The sequence below is a fragment of the Sceloporus occidentalis genome, unplaced genomic scaffold (assembly GCF_023333645.1).
Source record: "Sceloporus occidentalis isolate IW3139 unplaced genomic scaffold, rSceOcc1.0.p SCAF_2, whole genome shotgun sequence".
Lineage (NCBI taxonomy): Eukaryota > Metazoa > Chordata > Lepidosauria > Squamata > Phrynosomatidae > Sceloporus > Sceloporus occidentalis.
The window spans coordinates 164,432,087-164,455,919 of record NW_028316982.1 but is presented as its reverse complement, the minus strand read 5'-3'; the positions used below and the strand labels follow the sequence as shown (position 1 = coordinate 164,455,919).

Below are 23,833 nucleotides of genomic sequence, written 5' to 3'. Positions count from 1 at the left end.
AATCAGGCTTAAAAGCATTTTATATCACCCAATGCCTTCTCTCTCTCTCACACACACACACACATGTGTATATGGGGGGTATGAAATTCAGTGGCAGATTGAGTCAACGATGGAAGGAAAGGATATGTTGTTACGTATTGTTGTGTGCTTCAAGTAATTTCTGACTCATGGTGACCCAAAGGCAAGTCTATCACACTATTTCTTGGCAAGATTTGTTCAGAGAAGGTATGCCACTGCCTTCCCTGGAGGCTGAGAGCACGTGATTTGCCCAAGGTCACCCAGTGGGTTTCTTGGCCAAGTAGGGATTTGAACTCTGGTCTCCAGAGTCATAACCCAACACTCAAGCCACTATACCACACTGGCTCTTAGATATAGTGTCTCATACTGACTGTCACCCATAAGCTAGTCAGTACTATATTCAACCTCTTAGTAATTACCATATTAATGCCAATTTGAGTAGATTTAAAGGTTCATTTCCTTGTAAATATAAATTTAACAAAAATAAATATGAGTGGGAGTATATTATTTGCTAATTATTAGTTTTAGATGTTAAGAATGAAATTTAAATGTAAACAAATAGAAGTGGAAAAGTAGCTTATTTTATGGTGTTATTTATTTTAGGCTCTGCCCTTTCCCCTTGGGCCAAATCCACTGACACATGACCAACTAGACATGAACCACTTGCCTGACCTGTAAAGTGCTCCTTAGAACCAAGGAAGTGGTGTTAACAGTGGGAGCAAAAATCCGTATTGGAACCTTATTTTTAAACTTGTTCCTAAATTAGCTGGAGTTAATGGAGATCAGTTAAGACAGCAGGGGCTAACAAAGACACCAAATTAATCTAGCACAGTTAGAATAATGATGATGATAGCAATGAATTCCAGAATGAGGTATCCAAACTAGGAGAATGGATATGGTGTAGTTTGTACAATATGTATCGTTTGGGTTCCTGTACCTCAGAAAAAATTATTGCAGAGTTGTAAAAGGTGTGGAAAGGGCAAGAGGCTGTGGTAACTCCACTATGAAGAACAGTAACAATGTCTGTGACTAGTTAGGTTGGGGGTGTGTGTGGCTAAATGGAGACATGTTAGAAGTGTAAGAAACTATGCACTGGTTGGAGAATGTGGACAAGCATAAGCAGATAATATCAGAACCCAGCATAATCTACTAAAGATGGATCACGTGAGATTCAGAACATATAAAAGGAAGTTATTTCACACAGTGGTGTGTTTAAAATACTGAATTTTTTATGAGTAATAATCACCAACTTTAAAAGAGCATTTCACCCTTTTGTATTGTTTTTAAATTGTATTGTTTTAAATTTGCTGTTTGCCATCTTGAATCCCTAGATTGGGGAGAAAGGTTGGATATAAGTAGTAATAATAATAATAATTATAATAGAGAATAAAGCTTTCAGAGGCTACTAGTTATGAGAGCTGTTTATTACCTCCACAATACTTTTCAAAAATCACTTTAAAAAAAAAAGACAACAGAATGATGTTATTAACCTCACATCCTAATTGTAGGCTGCTCAAGGGCTCTTAGGTGGCCATGAATGAAGAGAACACTAGACTAGATAGGCCTTTTGTTTAATCTGTTCTCATGTTCTTAAGAGAGGCATTTGAGTGAGTGTTAAGAGATAGCAAGTAAGTTGGGTCTAAATTAGGGTATTTCTATAAGTAGAACATTTTTCATTAGGGATGTTTCCAAATAAATTTTCATTTGACTCCCTCCTCTGGGACATTCAAAACATAAATAAACTTACCGATTCATTTGGTGAGATGTGAGCATCTGCTGTACTGAACTCTGCAACTAATTCATCTGCTACCTCATTGTACGAGGTAGTTCCTTTTCTCTGGACTTTCTCACAAACCTTCATAGAGAAGTGTCGTAAACCCTTGCCATTCTTCTCTCCTTTTTTATTTCGCTTCCTGTAAAAACAGAGCCAATGAGTTATATGCAGACAATTAACACAGGTAAGTGGTTTGTGAAACTAAAAAATGTTGATATTTGACTCTTTTGTTGCACTGAATCTTTTATAAGAAACAATAGACTAAAATAATCTATGATCCTTTTTAATGATAAAAAGCTATATTCATTTATGGTTGTCATTTTGCATAAATAATTTTATTCTCTTTTATACACTATGTTGGAATCCTATGAGTTAAATGGATATTTGGAAATATTTAATAATAAATGAAATCTGTTCTAATACACACACACACACACTGTAGTAAGCTTATACTTTCTATTTGAGAGAATATGACTATGTGATTTGTACATACAGGTATAGTACAAACACACACACAAAGATAAACTTAGAAAATCCATAGAATTAACCGTACATACTTTATAATTGGCCTAATTGATCAGGAGTAAGAAGAATTCTGGACTGAGCCAGGGACATTGTGAGGGAGGAATGCAAAAGAGACTATCTGTAGCCAAAAAGAGAACCCTCAATGGATGACAAACAAAATTTGCCAAGCAGTTAGACAGATAAGAAGCAAAAGTAAAACGCAACTGTTCATCAAAATTCTGCAACAAAGACTTTTGTCATATATAGAGTGAAAAATGGCAGATGCTCGAGATGGGAGTCAGGAAAGGAAAAGGCACTAGGAATCACATTGCAAGCATATATTGGATAATGGAGCGCACCAAAGAATTTCAAAAGAAAATCAACCCATGCTTTATAGATTATAGCAAAGATTTTGATTGTACATAGATTTTGAAAATCTACTGCTCACACTTAAAAAAATAGGTGTGCCACAACACTTGATTGTCCTGATGTGTAACCTTTTCTCAGGACAAGAGGCTACTGTTAGGACAGAATACAGAGAAACAGAACTGTTTCCAAATGGCAAGGTAGTCTGGCAATGCTGCATTTTATCATCCTATTTTTTAAACTTGTATGATGTATCTCATATGTAAAGCAGGATTAAATTCAGAGGAAGAATGCATGAAAATTGGAAGAAGGAACACGAACAACTTAAGATATGCAGATGATACCATACTACTAGCAGAAAATATCAAAGATTTGGAACATTACTGAATAAAATGGAGGAAGAAAATGCAAAGGCAGGTCATCAGTTGAACATTAAGAAAACAAAAATAACAACCAAAGATGATTTACATAACTTTAGAGTAGTGAAGACATTGAAATAGTTCAAGATTTTCTATACCTTGGTTCAGTTATTAATCAGAATTAAGACTGTAGTCAAGAAATCAGAAGACCAGGACTTGAAAGGGCAGCTATGAAAGAACTAAACAAGACCCTGACATGTACAGATATATATTAAATATTAAAGTTAGGACTGCCCATGGCACTGTATTTCCCATTTCTATGTATGGCTGTGAAAGCTGGACAGTGAAAAAAAGCTGGTAGGAAGAGAATCAACTGATTTGAAATGTGGTGCTGGAAAAGAGTTCTATGGATACTGAGCACTGCTAAAAATACAAACAAATTGGTCCTAGAGCAAATGAAGCTCGAACACTCCTTAGAAGCCAAGATAACTAAACTGAGACTGTCATACTCTGGCTATATAAGACGATAATGCTTGGTAAGGTAGAAAGCAGTAGGAAAAGATAAAGTCTACATTACAGATGGATAGACTAAATGAAGGAAGCAACAGCCCTTAGTCTGCAAGTCCTGAGCAGGGCTAGTGAAGATATGGTGACTTAAGAGGTCTTTTGTTCATGGGGTCACCACACACTGAAGTCAACCTGATGCTGTTTAGCAACAAAAACTTTCAAATATAAGCATGTCAGATTTGTGTATAAGTGCCATGTCCCCCTCCACATACACACCTGACTTGGGGTCATCTAGTGTTCAGTCTTAAATTTGTAAACTAAAAAAGGACTGGATTCCGATCCCTAATCTGTCAAATAAGCAGGGTATTCCGTACTTTGCAGTATATTAATATATGGCAATATCTTCATTTTGATGCTCATATTTATTTGATGACAAAATTAGTTCTAGGATCAAACAGTATTTTTCAGCAATTGATAAAATAAACAGATTTCATACAAAAATTAAATTAATTAATTTCAGCTATTAGAAAACCCAGATTTTAGGATATGTATTCCCAAACCTATCAGTCAATCTGAATTATCTGACTTTTACTCACCCCACAGACCAAGGTGAAGAATCTGCAGTCTGGTTCTGTGATACAAAGTGTGTATTGGGTGTGTGTGGACTTCCTACCAAAATAGTATTGGGGGCTGAAGGTCTCTGAGGCGTACCAATAACCTACAATTAACACAAAATAGTCCCAATGGAATACAGTGATTCTCAAGTTCTAGTTTATCATATCTACTTCCTCAATGTGGTTAATAATTTTCTTATTCTTTATTACATATATTGCAAAATTCATATCCCATGGCCATAATTAAAAATAAATTTACTTTCCTTTCCCAATCATCTCAAAGTCAAGACCAAAACAACATCAGTGGAACTGGTGATTTTCCTCCCATCCCATGTCTAATGTAGGCCTCTGAATAATATGGTGTGTGATAGTCAAAATCATTGCTTGCCAGCCCATTGATACACCTTTTCACCAAATCTACAGCAAAGAACGGGGTACAATCATATGTATATGACACAAAAATGACATCAACATTTATTTTTCCATTACAACATGTGTTGGATCTCTAACTAGTGTTACAATTATTTGTGTTTTTCACTTGTTTACATATGTATATTTTACTGTATTTAGACTATCTGTTAGTAAAAAAAATTACTATTAGACAGAACAATTTGCAGCATTAGGGTTTCTAGCCAGCTTCTTACCACTTGTTGTGCAATGTTGACATTAGACTGTCCAAACGTTTTTGGTAGGAGCTGTTTTCCAAGGGTATTTACTGTGGAAGGGTGAACAGCAACTAATGAAACCACACCTAGAATATACAAACAGTCAAAGGTTAAACAATGGTAATAACCACAGCTTTTAAAGTTTGTCAGTTCTATTGAACAGTGTACACTTCCACATGTAAAATGATTGAATATATTTAAGGGGTCACCAGACACACATTTATTGAGTAAAAAGAGGATACTGTACTTGACATTTATTTAACTTTCCGATGGCACCATACATATGCATGCACACAGAGGAAGTAAGGAATAACTATACCCAGGAATCAATCATGTATTATGAGGCGCGTTACAGACCGCCCCTTTGGGGCGGCCTGTAGGCGCACCTTTCCCCGCCGGATCGGGGCCTCTGCGGCCAGAGCGGCAGCCGCTGAAGCCCCAATCCGCCACTTTCCGGGCTGCGGGGAAGCGGCAAAAGGCCCCTTCCCCGCAGCCTGGAAAGGGGTGTCCTTGGGGCTTCAAGCCCCAAGGACACCCCGCGGTAGCGGGGAGAAGGAGAAAGGGGCCGTTTGGCCCCTTTCTCCTTTGGTCCGTTGGGCGCAGCCGTCTGAAGGCTGCGCCCAGCGGACCAAACTAGGAAGGAGCTCCGAAACGGAGCTCCTTCCGGGGTTGCGGAAAGGGCGCCCTAGGCGCCCTGCCGCAACCCCAATACGTCACAACCGCGCCGCCACGTTTGGAGGCGGCACGGTCGTCACGTATCGATGGCGGCGGCCATGTGGAACGGCCGCCAACATTTTGTGCGCGCACAGCGCGCACTAGGGTTAAGACAGTGTGGAAGCACCGCCCCGTCTTAACCCTAGTACGCGTTCCGTGCGTACTTTTTATCCCGTCTGTAATGGGCCTGAGTCTTGCATAGCACAATGTCTCTGACTTGCTGGCACAATGACTTAAAAAAACAATGGAAGCATTTGCCTTTTTTATTTTTACATTAGCTACTGTGAGAAATCCAGTTTTCCAAACATACTGATATTTACTGTAACATATTTAATGTGTATTGAGAGTTTCAGCTTTAGTCTCCAAGGCACAAGGTAGGCAGAAGTTTTGAGAGTTCTTTTTTTGTATGAACACTGCCACCCTGTGGTAGAAAACTTTATAGTAAATGTTAAGTAAGTGAAATTTTCAACATGAGTCAAGATAGGTTAACAACAACAACTGGAAAAGTTAAAAAGTAATCTGTTCAGTTGTCTGGATACTTGCCCGTGAAAGAAGGTAGCTTGCCATCATATTCACTCACTTAAATATGTATTGCACACCTGGAGTACGCAGAATACATTTTTACACTTTCTGCATCATTTAATAAATGGAGCTTCGTTTTATTTTTTAAATATTTCTAAAGTTAAAGGTATTCCCCGTTGGCAAGTCGTGCCCAACCATAGGGGGAGGTGCTCATCTCTGTTACTAAGCCAAAAAGCCGGAGTTGTCAGAGACTACTCTGATCATCTGGCCAGCATGATTGCACAGAACGCTGTTTACCTTCCCACCAAAGTGGTGCCTATTTATCTATTTGTATTTGCATGCTTTTAAACTGCTAGGTTGGCAGAAGCTGGGACTTAGTGATGGGAGCTCACCCTGTCACAGGGCACCCAGGCCTTGAAATGCCATCCTGTCGATCTTGCAATCAACTGTCAGCATCTTATCCACCTGAGCCACTGTGGATATATTTGTATCCTGCCTTTAATTAAAAATTCATTCAGATACTGGCAAGAATACATTTGGGATATAAATATCTGTTTCTGAGTTTACTCCTTAATTTCTATCACATCAATCCCCAGAAACAGTACAAAGACTTCTGCTCTAATTGCTTTCTCAGAATTTGACTGGGACATTTTTTTAAAAGTTGTTTTTACTCAAAATGCCAACTTGTATTTTCTAGATGGCATGGTGGGGCAATTTTTGTCCCCTGGATTGTTTCATGTCTTGGAGGGGAATACTGAAAAAGATCTCTCCTTCGCATAAAAGAACTGGGGAAGGGGGACTCTTGTGGTTACGCTTGTAATTGGGATGTAAAACTAATTATTAATTGTCATCTCTTGTTCCAATTTCTGATTTGTTATATCACTGGTTTTGTTTGAGGGTGGGGGTTAGGTGTGTGTGAATAAGCATACTGTTCTCCGGACATGGAGGTAGTGGAAACCCCACTCCAAAAATTTTTAGTGAAAACTTTGGATTGGGCAGGGTGCTTGGGTAGGCCCATCACTTTGCCACAATAACCCTATGGGACCACATTATGGGCCACAATTTCCACATCCCTGGTCAGCATCCTGGGAACCTATCAAAGGGACTGAGAAGTAACTGTCCTGTCCCTTCTTTATATTTTCTTTGAAGCCCAGAACTCTAAGCAACATCAAGCAGCTGGATCTTTGGATGTTTCATAACTTGCAAAATCTAGAGTTCTCACATTGTTAGAAACTATGAGTTGTTACCACTACAGCTCGATGCACCCATGAGGGCCCACTGATAAATGAGGTGCCTCACAAGAGAGCATTTTACCTAAGATTACTTCAAACCTAAACCAGTCCTAGTAAAGATATAAAATCCTATCTTTTGAATCACAAAGAGCTATGACAAAGTATGTTCTTACCTTTTCCTGGGCTAAGATTTTGGTCTATAAAAACTTTTAACTCTCCATTAGCTTCAATTAGGCCAGCCTATGAGAAATAAGATTTTTAAAAAATCAATGCAAATTTGCAAATAACCAAAAGACAATCCTATATGAGAGGTTTGAGTGTAAATAGTTCATTAATACTATGGTACATGGCTATGTTTTTAGCTGGGTTTCCTGTATTTAAATCATTTTTACTGCTTAGCAAGTTTTTGTTTTGCTAAAGTTTATAGAAATTTAAGTGTCAGATGCTACTACTCATTCACACTGGTTTGCTCACTTACACATTTACCAAATTAGAAAAAGCAGGTATTAAACACCTTAACTGGAATAGAGGATTATCTGAATCATTTAGGAAAGGACTGAGAAAGCTAATGACACATTCATATCTAGCTCCTCAACATAGTTTTGCCGTTATAACAAAATCCCAAGAAACAACTAAACCCAAGTTCAAGATCTAACAAGAAAAGCCACACTGAATCAATAATACTTACATAGGTGATTACTTAACAAGTCCTATTCATTCAATGGGTCCATACTAACCTACTGCCTCTGTACTGATGAGATCAACAATTATATTTAGATAACTACAAATAAGTAGTGGTATCTTCTCTTTCTCAAATTGTATTTATGCTACAGTATATACTATATACAAGAAAGCATGCCATGTAGAACCAGTTTAAAACTTTTCTTTTAAATGTTATGTTTTAATGCATCTGGCACAAAGAATAACAAAAGACACATTTTGTAAAAATGGTGCGACAGTAAATGGAGGCAAAGAATGTAACAAAGACTTGTATGTGTATCTATTAAAAAAAGTATGGGCAAGCTAGTCAGATAAGAATTTATTTTATTCTCACTCCCATCCTGTATCTAACATCAGCAATGGCTCATATACAGTAATTGCCAACTGGGAATGCTAATTTCATACAATTTGCACAGGCCTTTCATCTAGTGACTCAGGCCTACTATGAACAAAAGGTGCCATACTGCATCCCATTTTTCCTAATGCCAGTACTGTGTACATTACCCACCTGCATTTACTGATACATCCTTAGTGCAGGATTGATATCTGTCTTTGTGACCAGGGCCTCAAGCAACTATCTGTTCCCACCTCAAAGATCTTTAAAACTCTTGAGTTTTTCTTCTAACTGCTTTTCCCTGCGCCTAAGGCAAGTGCCACACAAGGTCAACACACTTAAGTCAAAAGTAGAAATACTTAAACCAACTTACAGAGGCAAAAGTATTAGAACCTCATCACAGTTGCTTTCCATGACTAGTACATTTGTCACAAGGCCTCACAGGCATTTAGACTAGAATCAGACCTGGCTTTTACTGCCATGACCAGACCTTCACAACAGGTGCACTGGAAATCTAAATGACAGTTATTTACTAAATCTTTACAAATCCAGCATGTATCCTAGTGTACCCCACCAATACCACATGGTGAATAACATGAACAAAGCAACTGAAAAGTATCTCTTGCCAGGAGTGCTGAGAACCTACAGGTTTGAATCTAAAAGCATCAAAGATACAAGACAGAAATAAAATTATTCATCTATATTTTTAACTCTATATTACTATCAATGTGTTTAAAATAGGGTAAAAATTGGAAGTTAATATAAACTGAATAAATTAGTTAATGTTTCCAATGGGGCTCGAGCATAGGCGGAATTCGCCTTACGCAGAGGGATCCGGAACGGATCCCCCGCGTAAGGCGAGGACGCACTGTATTTAAAAAATACTTTTATCCATTGTATGTCACCTCAGGGGACCCTGTTGAGTTGAGAGGAGATGGATGGATTAGATAAAAATATAATGGTAGGAGAATCCAGTTTCATGCCTACTGAACCTATTCTGCCCCTCAGGACTCCGCCGCCGCACACAAGCCCCATTCAAATGAATGGGGCTCCAGCATAGGCGGAATTTGCCTTATGCGGGGGGGGGGGGGGGAGGTCCGGAACGGATCCCCTGCGTAAGGCCCACTGTACAATGTGCTATGATCCGTTCAAGTAAACATATGTATTTTATTTTAAAACACGTGACATTTCTCCTCATAAAAATACAGTTGGCTCTCCATATTGGTGGGTTAACCATCCATTGATTGGAGCATCTGGAAGGCCTCACCCCATTGTCAATGGTAGTGATTGCACATGGCCGCACCGAATCATGCACAAACATATTAGCATCCATTGACAGTAATGGAACTTGAGGTCCTGCAATTTTTAGAATCCATGGGGGACAACAGTCCAGGCCCAAACCCTCAACGATATGGAGGGTTCATTGCAGTTGTCAGAGGAAACACGAATACAGTAGGCCCTTGGTATTGGCAGACTTGCTATCTGCAGGCGGCAAGACCCGAACCCAGTGGTGGCGCATACACACTGCCACACTGCTATTAGAGACAACAAGCTGAAGAGCAAGAGTCAGGATGTGCGTGTCACACACACCCAGGCAACCCTCCCCTTCCACCCCAGCATGGACAGGCAGAAGGCTCCTCCCAGCACCCAGCCAAGGTCCCTCAGTGGCCCTGACTGCCAGCTCCACACCAAGTGTGCCAGGGATGCTCCTCACTCCCCGTCCTGCGGCAGGCTCTCCTTTTCCTCTGCGGATGGCAAGCCTGCCATGGATGGAGAGCAAGCTTGCTGTCTGCACAGGAGAATTTGGGGTTCGTACAATTCTTTGCTCCATGCATCAGTCATTTTTTCATCTCCTTTATATAATTCTTCTGTATATTGCATCCAATGTCTTCATATTACTTCTTGATCTTGGAGTATGTCTTTTTCTAATTGCAGAACTTTCCAGCCTTTGCTCTGAATTTGTCTTTCGAGTTCCAGGATTTTGAGGAAGAGGTCTCTTGCTCTTCCTTTTTTGTTCTTCATTTCTCTGCACTGATCATTTTAATAGTTCTCTTTAACCTTACGGACTAGCCATTGTACAATTGTATTGATGGTTTGGGTTTTATTCCTTTTCCTATTGCCCTTTACTTTTACCTCTTTTTTTACTTTTTGGAGTGTTTGAACTGTCATGCATTGTTTCTTCTCTTTCTTTTTCGCCACCGATAACCTTTCTGCTTCCTTCCTTAATTGTGTCCTTGGTTTCTTTCCCTAGTTCTTTAGGCTCTCAGTCAATTATACTTAATAGCACAAATCTAGTTCTTACATTGTTGGTGAATTCTGGTGAGATATTGTTCAAATTATTTTTGTTATAATGGTTTGATTTCTTCTTCAACTCTAGTCTAATTTTTGGTATTAGCAGTTCATGATCTGTGCCTAGTCTAGTTTGGGCTGCAAGAATAGAGCTTCACCATCTTCTGCTTCCAATTATGTAGTCTATCTGATCTTTGTACTGATCATCTGGTGATGACCATGTATATAGTTTATCTGGTTGTATAAAGCAAGTGTTTGTAATGAATAGGTTATTGGCCTCTTGCCTTGGGAAGGGATTTGGTTGAAAAATATGGCCAGTGTGGGGGCTGCTTTTAGGGCTGTGGAAGTCCTTGAAGCATGCTCTTTTACTTTGTATGAATCTTTTAAAAATGAAAATATAAAAGTAAGCTCCCTGTAATTGTTTATTTGCCAGTCTGATGTTTGAGGAATGGGGAAGAGGAGAAAGTGTGTTGGAATAGAGCAGAAGACCTCCCCCTCTGCCCCAGCAAAGATACAGATAATCAAAGATACTAAGGCAGAGGTCGGCAACCTCCGGCCCACGGGCCGGATGCGGCCCACGAAGGCCTCGCTACCGGCCCCCGGCTGCTGTTGCCGCCGCCGCCGCAGCTTTTTGCCGCTCTGGGCGCCGCCATTTTGGGCGGCAAAATCTCGCGCGACCTTCCCCAAGGTCGCGCGAGAGTTCGCCGCCACTTTGGGCGAAAAAATGGCGGCGCCCATAGCGGCCTCTGGGACTATGGGCGCCGCCATTTTTTCTCCTAAAATGGCGGCGAAGTCTCGCGCGACCTTGGGGGAGGTCGCGCGAGACTTCGCCGCCATTTTGCCGCCCAAAATGGCGGTGCCCAGAGTGGCTGCTGCGGCAGCGGCGGCGGGACTCCAGGACGCCCGCTGCCGTCCCTGGGGCCCTCCAGGTGGGCTCCCAGGGTGGCAGGGGGCCTCTGCGGGGCCCGCTGCCGTCCCTGGGGCCCTGCAGGAGGGCTCCCAGGGCGGCAGGGGGCCTCTGGGAGGCCCGCTGCCGTCTCTGGGGCCCTCCAGGGCGGCAGGGGGCCTCTGCAGGGCCCGCTGCCATCTCTGGGGCCCTGCAGGAGGGCTCCGAGGGCGGCAGGGGGCCTCTGGGGGGCCCGGTGCCGTCGCTGGGGCCCTCCAGGAGGGCTCCGAGGGCGGCAGGGGTCTTCTGGGAGGCCCGGTGCCGTCGCTGGGGCCCTCCAGGGGGTCCTCCAGCGCTGGCAGGCCCCCCCCAGCTTTTTTGCCGGTCTCTGACGGGGCCTGGGGCCCCGTCATGGGCCAGCAAAAATGGGGAGGCCTGGCCCCCGGAGGGTGGAAGCTCCACCCCCGGCACGTGGCCCCACCCCGGAGGGTGGAAGCTCCACCCCTGGCACGTGGCCCCGCCCCGGAGGGTCGAAGCTCCACCCCCCGGCTTTGGCCCCCCAGTCGCCTGAGGGACAGCAACCCGGCCCCCAGCTCAAAAAGGTTGCCTACCCCTGTACTAAGGCCAGCTCCCTGCTTCTAGTTGAGTCTAATTGGGAGGGGGGAGGCAAAAGCAACCAGGAAGTCCCACAGTGTAATCTAAACTGGGTTGGCTGATTTAAAGCAGGTTGGTTTAAACCAATTTTCTAATAAAAAAAAACCTCCTGGTTTTTAAATTGATTATTCTTTTTTTTTTTTTTAAGGCTGGCTATTACTATTTCCCAACCCCCTTACTATAACAATGTTGGCCGTTTGCATTTTAACAGTTTATTGGCAGTCCTTCATTGTTAGACCGGTATCTGTGTCAGTTGCTTCTTTTTAATCAATTTATTTCATAGTGCAAGAAATGTCATTCAGAAACAAATCCTTCAAATAACAGAAGTTCAACCAAAACAACTTGCTTTAAAAGAGCACTTTTTAAGAACAATTATTTATAGCTAGTGGCTATCACATCAGAACTGCATATTCCTACTAAATTTTCTTATTTAGTCCTGTACTGGTGTAGTCCTACACATTAATGCAAATATATATATATATATATGGGGGAGGATTAAACCAAGAAAATCAGTTTAAACAAAAACCACCAGTATTTTTGTTTTGTTAAACTTTTTCCCACTCAACTTGGATTTTTTCACTACTGTACAAAAAGCCAAAGGTCAGTACCAAGGAAACACTTCTCCCTGATCCACCTAGCACCAATTGTTATTTTTCATGACCATGTAGTACACTGTAGAAAGTGACAACAGCCTCACAAGACACTGACTAAAAAGACACTAGCAATGTCCCTGAGCAGTGATGGCACAGCAAACCCAACCACAACTGACACAATGTATGTAATGATAGAAATCATTACAAAATCTGGTGATTAAAACTAGGGCGTTCTTGGTGCCAGAGAACCTTACAGCCCTGATGCAAGAAGGAGTGCTGGATGCAGCTGACAATGCCTACAGCAAGACAGCAGTCTCTAAAGAAATAAGGATATTTCTGCATACATTCCCCTTGCTCACAGAGTAGGGAGAAGTCAGGTTGCTGGTACCCATATATTAAAGTTATGAAGACATAAAGGTAACAGTAGGGGCTATGCAGCCAGATTGGAGCCAGACCCATTTTTCAGCCAGATCGGAACCATGCACACACCACAGCCCCAATCTGGCCTTTCCAGGGCACGAAAAAAGCATCTCCTTTTTGCACCCTGGAAAGGGCGTGATAGCCACAGTTATACGGTGCTCCTTCAGTGCTGCATCATCCATACGCATCCCCAGAGGAGTGCTGTAATGCCATACACCGTGTGGAGTGGCACGTGGCATCATGGCGCTCCACACCCCGAGCCGGCCCAAAGTGCCCATCTGAAGAGCCCCAGTAGTGATTTTAATTTTCTCTTTATTTGCTCTCTCTCATCTGTTTTAAGAAAAGAGCTACACTCTTCAAAGCCATGGAGAAAGCAAAGCTATTGCCACATCCTCCCCTTCTTCCAGGGGGCACTGCCTTTTTCTCTGTGCAACTACCAAGAATCACCTTTTTGGTTTAGGAAAAACTGAAGCAGGCTTGACTAACCACTTGGTAGATGGAATTGGAGAAACAGGGAAAAGATGACAGGGAATAGCAGAAGTGGCTGCTCAAGCCAGCAACAGGAAGGTTATTCTGAGTAACGTGCCAAGAGAAAAAGCAGAGCTCCCTCAACAAGAGGAGAAGGGACATCACTGCCTTTGCTTTGTCGGCATCTGTGCTGGTGGGCAGGTTCTGCTGCTACACTTCTGTGCCTGCTTAGGTTGGAAGAAAGAAGAGAGATCTAGACAGCTCTTACAGCAGTAGCAAACCATTTGGTCTAGTTATTATGCCACCAAAAATTGGTTGTGGTTTTGCTTGTTCCCTGGAGTTTTGGGGGATGTGGGCGAGTATGGAGCACTAGAGGGAAAATGCAGGTGCAAGCTGCATGCAACCCTACTTTCCCCCATCTCTGCCCTAAATCATAACAGAATAAATACTAAACACTACATAAAGTTTGTTTACTTCCTGAAAGTTTTGCTGATTTGCATTGAGCCTTAAAGTGATCTTGAGCCATCAAGTCCTGTCTATGACTATGATTTCCTGTGTGCAAAACTCACCATGACTGTTGAACTTGCACACTCCTCTCTCCTCTCTTAAAGTTTCCATCTTGGTGACAAAGAAGCTACTATTTTTTGTTGCGTCCAATCTGAGGTAATGGTTGTTTGTTCAAACCAGAGGTGTTATTTTAGCAGATTAGGAAACGATAAAGGGAGACTTATTCCTTATTAAGCATGGACTCTTTCCATGTCCTCCCTATGCATTCATAAAGTACAGTGCCCCCATAACCATGGAGGATACATTCCTAGGCTTACCACACAAACATGAAACTGTGGATAGAAACAGTGAGCTTTTTTGAAATGAACAACTTCTGGCCCAAGAATACCACTGGAGAACCTAGAAATGCCTAGAGCGAACATCTCTCTAGGAATCTTTAGATCCTCCACCTTTACTCTATGGTCAATGTCCAGCAGAAACATACCACAGAATCACACTGGAGGATCTAGAAAGTGCCCAGGAAGAACTTTTTTCCCCCGAAGGGAGGTAAGTGAAACTACAGGTACCATACCTGATATATGGAGGTTGTACTGTAATTAAGTGCATGTCAGTGTTAGTTGTTAATCTTGAATAGCGTCTTGCCTGAATATTATTTTCAACGCTAGCTTTCAAACATGATTATATATGAAGTACATTTACAGTTGTCTGACATACAAAACAATCTCTTATTCGACTGAAGAACTTCATCATTAAAAAGAAGCCTCCAGGTTGAATGTGTCCTCTACACAAGAGAGCATATACACAGACAAAAATCTATCAACTGTCTTAAGAAAGAAAATTGCCAACTAACTACAAATTACTGATTAATTTACATCATTATGAAATGCAATTATATTATTAGCTCAGATCTTGAACCTCTTCACTCAAAGGGCTTCCCCATTTATGAAATGCAAAAGTAAAACAATAGTAAAGGAAAAATAGTACAGTATACCTAATTGTGTACATTTGCTGGATTGCTGTCCCAATTCAATGAAGTACGGCCTTTCCTGTTACCTGACTTTACTGAGGTTTTGTCAACTCTCCTTGGTTCTTCCTTTCTTCACTTCACCCAGTACTTCTATAGGTTCCTTCTCAAGCCACTGGCTACTCTGACCCACTTTCTTTAACAACACTGTGTTTTGGCCAACCACAGTACCACTGCTATCTCCTTATCTAGCTCCAAGGGATATATTAATGGTTACAAAGTCTCTTCAGTGCTTCCTCTCTTTAACCATAACAGCAGGAATCCAAAGAATACTTTAAGCATGCCCTAGGACTTTGGCATTTACAATGGGATTTTTAATTTTATTTCTTTTAGCAGCAGATGCCCCCTCCATGTCATGCACAGCCTGCTTTTTCAAGTGTCCTCAATTTGAAAGAGCTCTGCCATGTGGCATGGGATATGCATATGTGTACTGCTGCTCAAGAAAAAACAAGCCCAAAGACTCCTTTTGTGCACTGAATGATTTGAACAGTTCTTTGGAATCCAGCCATATAAAGATGTAGATTTACAAAAGCAAATAATCACACACTATCCAAGTCATCACTTTCTCAGAGGACATGAAAGCCCTTCTTACAAGGTTAGTGTGTTGCAAAATAGCTTAAATAAAGGCAACGGAAATTTTAAAGATAGAACATCAAGCAATTAAAATATTCTTAAACATTTTCCTCAATTTACAGTAATTTTGAGAAGACTTTTCCCTTCTTTGTCCAGGGAGGAGAAAGTAGTTAAAACGGCACTGCCAATCCTAGATTCCAAAACCAGGCTTTATGTCCAAAGACTCATTCAATTTACATTTCATTGGAAAATAGGACCTCTAAAAATTTCTCTGCTTTTATTAATAAGTAAGTGATTAAGGTCTAATTAGGGTACAGAAAAAAAGAGACAAACTTTTTTTTTATTTAAAATCATGTTTATATTGTTTAATTTAAATTATAATCTTTCTCAAACTACCTTAGACTCTATACTGGGGATGAGGCAGGTTATATATATATAGACAGATTATAAAAAAGTGAATTTAATACAAAAGGTGAAAAGTCTACACCCATCTCTCAAAATTGAATCATAGCATTCTATCAAACAGACTAAAGGTTATTTTTATAAACAAATTTTCATGGAGGAAAGTGTATGTGCTGTTAACATCATAAATTACATAAATAGGTATATATTATGTTTATTATTGGAGAAAAGACTATCCCAAACCCCAGTTTGATTCCCCAAACTGGCAGCAGGCCTTCTAACATACCACATATGCCCACTCTGACTTATAACCAAGATAGTTTATAAATTATGTTTGGTGGCATATTTTTAAATAAGTTAAATCAAATTGCAGCTTAAGTCTTTAAGTTACCTTGCTTAGCGTTCCTGCATGTGTATTAGCATGAAACAGATATTTTGCCTGTCTTCAAGCTCATGTAATTCTTCAGTAGATGTGAACTGTAGGACCATGAGCTTTGGGCTATTCACCTAAGATTTACAAAGTTTCTCCTTAGCCACAAACCAGTGTTTTGTTATCCAGTCACTATGAATGCTTGTTCAGGATTAAATTTCAAAATGGGAAACTTGAAATAAAACACTGACTGATTTAAACTACCTAATTTAAATCAATGCACCCTGGACTCTAAATAAACACGGCATAATTTGAAACTCGCCAAACTAAACTCAGCTCATCTCTTGTTTCTACTACTTAAACAGCACTGTAAAACAGAAGAACTATGAAATACAACATAGTTTGATGAGTCAGTATTATGTAGGCCTGCGCTAAATCAATGGAATTAGCATTACTGATTAAATATGTGCTCTTATGGAAATGTATACATCTGATTACATTGCACTAATTTATCTTTTCTTAGGAGAATTAAGGTGTGTACTAAAGATCTGAGCAACTAGGTCATTAATTGAGCCTGTGATGAAATAAGCATTAGTAGCAAAATCAACCATCTCCAGCTAACATGTTTTAAGCAGGTGAAGAAAAAAATCACCACACCATTGTATTTTCAGCGAGGAAGGTGCAGGAGTGCGCTAGAAAGGAGGACAAAGATGTAACTATTATTCCAGATAAGTAGCAAAAAAATAAAGGTATTGTACTAGCTAAAACAGCAATCCATCTTGCACTTAAAACTGAGAATACTGAAAAAAGTACCTCTGATCACTTCTGGAGTATTTAAGAACAATGTCAATATCAAGCCAAACCAGGCAACTGACATACGTCTTATTACAAGTTTTCAAACTTGTATTTATATGGTGTAAAGGTTCTCTTTAAGTTACTAGTATCAAGAAAATCAAAACAAGTGCCACTCTATTCTGCTCTGGTCAGGCTGCACCTGGAATATTACTTCCAGTTCTGGGCACCACAAAAAAGGATGTTGAAAAACTGGAACGTATCCAAAGGAGGGTGACTAAAACGGTGAAAGGTCTGGAAGCCATGTCCTATGAAAAACAACTTAAGGAGCTGTTGATGTTTAGCCTGGAGAAGAGAAGGTTAAGGGGTGATATGATAGCCCTGTTTAAATACTTGAAGGGATGTCATACCAAGGAGGGAGCCGACTGTTTTCTGCTGCTCCTGAGACTAAGACCCGGAGCAATGGATGCAACCTACAGGAAAAGAGATTCCACCTCAACATTAGGAGGAACGTCCTGACAATAAAGGCTGTTCAACAGTGGAACAAACTCCCTCGGAGTGTGATGGAGTCTCCTTCCTTAGAGGTCTTTAAGCAGAGGCTGGATGGCCATCTGTCAATGGGGATGCTTTGACTGAGAGTTCCTGCGTGGCAGGAGGTTGGACTGGATGGCCCTTGCAGTCTCTTCCAACTCTATGATTCTAAGTTTATTATCCAATAGAGAAGTAAACCACCATGCTAAATGATAGACAGTGAAATAGAAGGATTTCTTTCATCGTTCTATCTTTGTTGAAGTTGACAGGGATGATGACAGGTTTTTAAAAAGCTGCTCCTGGTAGACAAAATGGCAACAGACCCCAACTTCAGAATATACCTGTGCAACATTGTGAACTGGGCCATTCTGCTGGTACTTCATTTTAATCTAGTACCTTCCAGCAGAAGCATACCATAGAAACACACTGGAGGACTTAGACATTGCCCTATTTGATGGAATGTCACATTGAGGATGGATCCAGCTTGTTTTCTGCTGCTCCAGAGAATTGGACCCAGAGCAATGGATTTGAACTACAGGAAAAAGATTCCACCTCAACATTAGGAAGAACTTCCTGACAGTAAGAGCTATTCGATAGTGGAATGCAATCCATCTGAGTGTGGTGGCGTCTCCTTCTTTGCAGGTCTTTAAATCGAGCTGGATGGCCATCTGTCAGGGGTTCTTTGGTTGCATATTCCTGCATGGCAGGGGGTTGGACTGGATGGCCCTTGGGGCCTCTTCCAACTCTAGGATCCTATGATTCTATCAATAAAGTACAGCAGTATCACTCAAGCTGTTCTACTAGTCATTAGTAGGGACGACAACCTATCATACATACAACATAGTAAAGGCATTTGGTAAGGGCAGTACTACCAAATACCCTTGGAATTTGGTAGATTCCCTGATACAGTTATGCAGCACAGCACAGATGTGCAACATTATAACTACTTCAATACATACTTACTGCTGATTAGATGCAGCTATAAAAGCACATTATATAGAATCAAAGTTAATTCCTATTATTTGTTAGCACTTGTGTTGATGTGTGTGCCTGTAGTATCATTATAAACAACCATACTTACATCTTTTGCCATGTTATCGAGTCCAAGAAATCAATTCTTTACTTGCTTGGTCACCACAGGAAAAACAGAAACAGCAGCTCTATATCCTAAAAAGAAGAAATAAAAATATTAAGCGAGCTAAGCTGGCATATAGGGAAACGCGCTTTAAAGCAGAGATGATTAACGATTAGGTATTCCTTCACTTTCAGCCCAATAACTTATAGTCTTCAAGCTCAAACTTAAAAAACAAAACTTTCATGAAGACTTGCAACAGCTCAGCTTCCAAAGCGTTTTCTGCTCTTCTTCTGAGAGGATAAAGCAACCCAGCCTGAATGGACAGAAGAGGATGGCTGTGGCGGTGGGAGATTAAGTCCTGTCCAGCTCTAAATTAGATCACTGAAAAGCATAATTATGTCTCATGCACAAACAGGCACGTCCCACCCTGAAGTGGGCAAGTCATCGGTGGCGGAGGGGTGGGGAGGGGGAGAGGCTGTGGCTGACCCATTAACTGCAGCGCAGTTGCTAGGCCTCAGGGGCCCAACCTCCTCCCCCAAAGCCCCCACACTTCTGTGCCAGCCCTGGACAAAACCCACCCTGCTTCCCCTATTCAAACCCTCAAGCAGGCCCAGTCCATGTATACGCTGCTTCCTTGGGGGGGAAAAGGGGAGAGGGAAGCTGGTCCCTGTGAAAACCAGGCGAGCTGCAGCATCTGTGCTTCGGAGAACAAGTCCTGCTGCCAGCCCCCGCCTCCTGGACCTTCCCGCCCCCTCGCCAGGGCCTCAGAAGCCCAGGGAGAGAAGGGGGAGCCCTGGAAGTCTAGCCCAGCAACATAGCTGAAAGGGGGGGGGAGAGGGAGAGGTGGGCCACCCAGGCACCAATCTCACCCTCATATTATAGGGAAGGGGGGAGGTGGGGAAAGAAGGCAGGGAGGGGAGGGAGGGAAGAAGGGGGGAGGGAGGCAAGGAGGGAGGGAGGAAAGGAAGAGAGGAAGGAAGGGAAGGGAAGGAGGGAGGCAGAGAGAGAGGAAGGAAGGGAAGGAGGTAGAGAGGAAGGAAGGGAGGGAAGAAAGGGAGGGAGGAAGGGAAGTAGGGAGGGAGGGAGGAAGGGAGGGAAGAAGGAAAGGGAGAGAGGTAGGAAGGATGGGAAGGAAAGGGATGAAGGAAGGGGAGGAGAGGGAGGGAGGGAGCAGAAGGGGAGGAAGGAAGCGGAAGGAAGGAAGGAAGGGTTGTTTTCCTCCTTGCCTTGAGCCGTCCCGCCTGAGACCCTCCTTCTCCCCCACCTGTCCTACCCTCTGTCCAAAGGCAGGTCTGCAGCAGCACCTGAAGAGCTAGAAGGGGAGGAAGAGAGGGAGAGCTTACTCCATCCCCCACGACAACACTCTCCCTCGCCCTCCCACAGACAGCAGCGCCTCCGCCGCTCGCATGGAAAGAGAAAGAGAGAGAGAGAGAGAGAGAGATGCAACTGCACATGTGCGAGGCGGACAGGGGAAAGGCAGCACTACTGGCTCTTGGCCCAAGGCTATGGAATTCTGGGAGTTGGAGTTTGTTGTGGGACTAGAGCTCTGTTCCGCTCTGGGCCCCACAACCAACTCCAACTCCCAGAATTCCATAGCCTTGAGCCAGGCACAGTCAAAGCGCTGCCAAACCGGGCCAGTCTTCCTTCCTCCAGCGTTGTTTAATTTCCTTTCCGCACCTGTTTCCCGCTCTCAGGAAAAAGGGGAGGAGCCAAGGAAAGCGGGGGAGGGGTGCCCCTTCCCGTCGCGCGGGGAGACCCCGCGCTAACTGCCTCTTTTTGGCGGTTGGCAGGAAGACCGGGGAAAGGGGGGGAAGAGAGAGGAAAAAAATTGAAACTTACACTTTCGTGCGTCCCTCCGGCGTGACGCTGCGCGCTGACGTCACGACGGGGTGGAACGTCGTGTGCCCCACATAAGAGAAGACATACGCGGGGAAGAGATTAAGGCTCCCTCCTACTCCTCTCTTTTGCCAGCTTCCTTTCATCGGCTACTGCGCACGCGCGGGGTTTTCGCGCCTTCGGGATTCCAAAGCCACGCCCCCTCCCTCCCTCCCTCTCTCCCTCCCCGGGAAGTGCGCGCGCGGGAAGGCTGAGCGCGAGAGCGGGATTGCTGCTATTGCTATTGCTGGCTGCTCTTGTCTTTGCAAAGTGGGAAGCGCTGCCCTCGCGAGACTCAAGGCTTGGGTCTGCCTTCCTTCGTTCTTAGGCTTATTATTATCCCGCCTTCTTCCTCAAGGAAAGGGTGCATGCATTGACATCTCCTTCCCTCGCGCCTTCCTTGCACAGATGGCAATGGTGCAGGGTCTTTCATTCCAGCTGTGGAATAAGGCATGACTGCTGCCTTGATTTACTGTATCGTAACATGCCAACTGCATCTGAGGAAGTAGACCGAAGTCTATGGAAGCTCATGCTGCCAACTTCTTTCTTTCTGTGTGTCTCAAACAGGCTACAAGATCTCCCCATACTGATTCTGCAGACTAACACGGCTATAGCCTTCAATTCTGTATCTAACAGGGCTGCATTCAATTGCAGCTCACAGTTTCGCTTACAGTAGAGTTTGCAAATGCCACAGTTTTAGTTCCATATCCAGTGTACTGTACATTATGTGCAATACTCCTAACAAATGAAATGGCCCAGTTTGCATATGTCTTTTCATGCACATCTGTAGGGAATGGAGGGAAACTATTTTGAAAGGGGAAATATATTTGCAAAGCAAGGATGCCACGCATGAATCAATAGGTAAAGATTAAAGCACCAAGGCTGAACAAGCACCTAGGGCCAGGCGCACTTGAGAATCGTTGGCTTAGCTGGCCTACCATAATGTCATGCGATGGAGCCATGCTTCATTTCTTGGAACCCAAAATAATAATCTCACCCTTCTACTTGAGCAAGAAATTGCCACAGATTTGTAGTTGAAAAGATTTGCAAACTTCAGTACTGAATAGACTTTAAGTTAAAATACATTGACAGCCTATCCATCAGTTCCTTTTTATGTTTTAGCAGGCACACAACTTTACTAGTCTTTACGCAGAGAGATCTTGTACAGATTAATATAGTTGCAACACAATCCTATGATTCCGATTCTACGGACCTGATACTGATTCTACACAGACTAATACGGCTATATGTTTGAATTCTCTTACTAGTCTTTAGTTTTAGCAGGCACACAGCTTTAAAATCTTGATGTTGCTAAAGCAATGAAATACTTACAAAATGAATTCTGGATAGCACATAAGCAATATCTTGACCTAAAAGAGGTGGAAAATTTCTGATCCAATCCACTACACCTGTGGGTAAAGAAGCCACCCCCGTTGTCTCAGAAAGAGAGGCAGGATATAGATTAAAAAATTATTTATTATTATTAAATCCCAGTTAACTCAAAGGTGCTCTATATATTTAATAATATAGCCGTGTTAGTCTGTAGAATCAGTACACAGAGAGAGATTGTAGTACCTTTGGGACTAACTGAAAGAAATTGGCAGCATGACCTTTCCTAGCCTTAAGTCTACTTCCTCAGGTCCAGCAGTTCTTCTCTCCCTCTGAGGCCTGAGGGACCAAGGCAGATGGACTGCAGGGAGGGCTCTTCTTTTTTTTAATGTTAAACATAAATTTAACATTAACTATTTAATGTTAAACATAAAACAATACCTTTAATATATTAATATGTATGAGGTAGAACAATACCTTTATCGTGTTGATATGTTAAGGATAGAACAATTGCTGAGGTAAAAGTGCTATTTATTGAGGCACAATTTTTACGGGGAGAAAGGATTTGGGAGGAAAATATCTGAAAGGTCAATAAACAGCACACATATTTACATTTACATACAAGCTGTTGTCATTCCAACTTAGTTTCCGTATTCTTCTTTTAGTTGTGTGTATGTATGTGCCTTCAAGTAACCAATTGATTTATGGCAACCCCATTAATTTCATAACAAGAGATGGTTTTGCCAGTTCCTTCCTACAGAACCTAGCATTTCTTGGCAGTCCCCATCCAAATACTAACCAAGGCTGACCCTGCTTAGCTTCTGCACTGGGATCCAGTGCTTTTAAGGTCTTTTGCTGTTGTTATGTGCCTTCAAGCCATTTCTGACATAAGGGGACCCTACCATGGGGTTTTCTTTCTATGGTTTGTTCAGAGGAGGAATGCCATTGTCTTATGCCATTTTAAAAGGTTACTAGGTAGTATTAGTATCATTTTGAGATTAGAGCATTGGTTATTCCTGTTTTCTCAATCTATCAGATAAAAATACTGGTAGTCCTAATTAAATATTTGTTCAACCTCTAGATATACAACTTTACCATGAACATTGAAATTAATTTTGAATTGTGCTAGTTATCTAACTATTTAAGACTTGAAGTTAATCCCAGCATTAAAACATTATAATGCTAATAGTATCTATCTACAGAGGCTAAATCAGTGGTTCCCAACCTTCCTAATGCCAGGACCCTTTAATACAGTTCCTCATGTTGTGGGGACCCAAACCCATGAAATTATTTTCATTGCTACTTCATAACTGTAATTAAATAAGGGTTTTCCAATGGTCTTAGGCGACCCCCATGAAAGGGTCATTCGACACCCCCCCCAAAGGGTCCCAACCCACAGGTTGGGAACCACTGGGCTAAATAAATGCTTATTTGGGACTACCATTATTTTTACCTGAGAAATTGAGAAAACGGGAATAACCAATGCTCTAATATCAAAATGACATTGTATAATACTGACCACCAACCTCAGCATGGTATTGTGGTCTGAGTGTTGGACTAGGACTCTCAGGGGTCAGAGTTTGAATAACTGCTCAGTCATGTAAACCCACTTAGGCAAATCACACTCTCTCAGCCTCAGAGTAAGGCAACAGCAAACCTCTGGTTGAATCTTGCCAAAAAGGCCCATGGTTGGGTTGCCTGAGGGTTGCTACAAGT

At 42.2% G+C, this 23,833-nt stretch overlaps 1 protein-coding gene across 5 annotated transcripts in view; it reads right to left on the bottom strand.

Moving 5' to 3' along the window:
• Positions 1-20,909, bottom strand: part of LOC149319226 (transcription factor Dp-1) — a 37,585-nt gene extending 16,676 nt beyond the window's left edge. The window contains exons 1-6 of one of the 5 annotated variants that reach the window (XM_089511326.1): positions 20,753-20,909; positions 18,920-19,005; positions 7,449-7,515; positions 4,787-4,893; positions 4,125-4,246; positions 1,766-1,931 (exon numbers count right to left, since the gene is read on the bottom strand). In XM_089511326.1, coding sequence (XP_089367452.1) covers positions 1,766-1,931; positions 4,125-4,246; positions 4,787-4,893; positions 7,449-7,515; positions 18,920-18,931 — 474 coding nt within the window. In that variant the 5' untranslated portion in view covers positions 18,932-19,005; positions 20,753-20,909. Of the gene's footprint in view, positions 1-1,765; positions 1,932-4,124; positions 4,247-4,786; positions 4,894-7,448; positions 7,516-18,919; positions 19,006-19,491; positions 19,716-20,186; positions 20,318-20,590; positions 20,717-20,752 lie in introns of those variants that run through there. The other 4 variants (XM_089511328.1, XM_089511329.1, XM_089511330.1 and 1 more) reach the window with 4 other exon arrangements.
• Between the last annotated feature and the right edge of the window lie 2,924 nt (positions 20,910-23,833).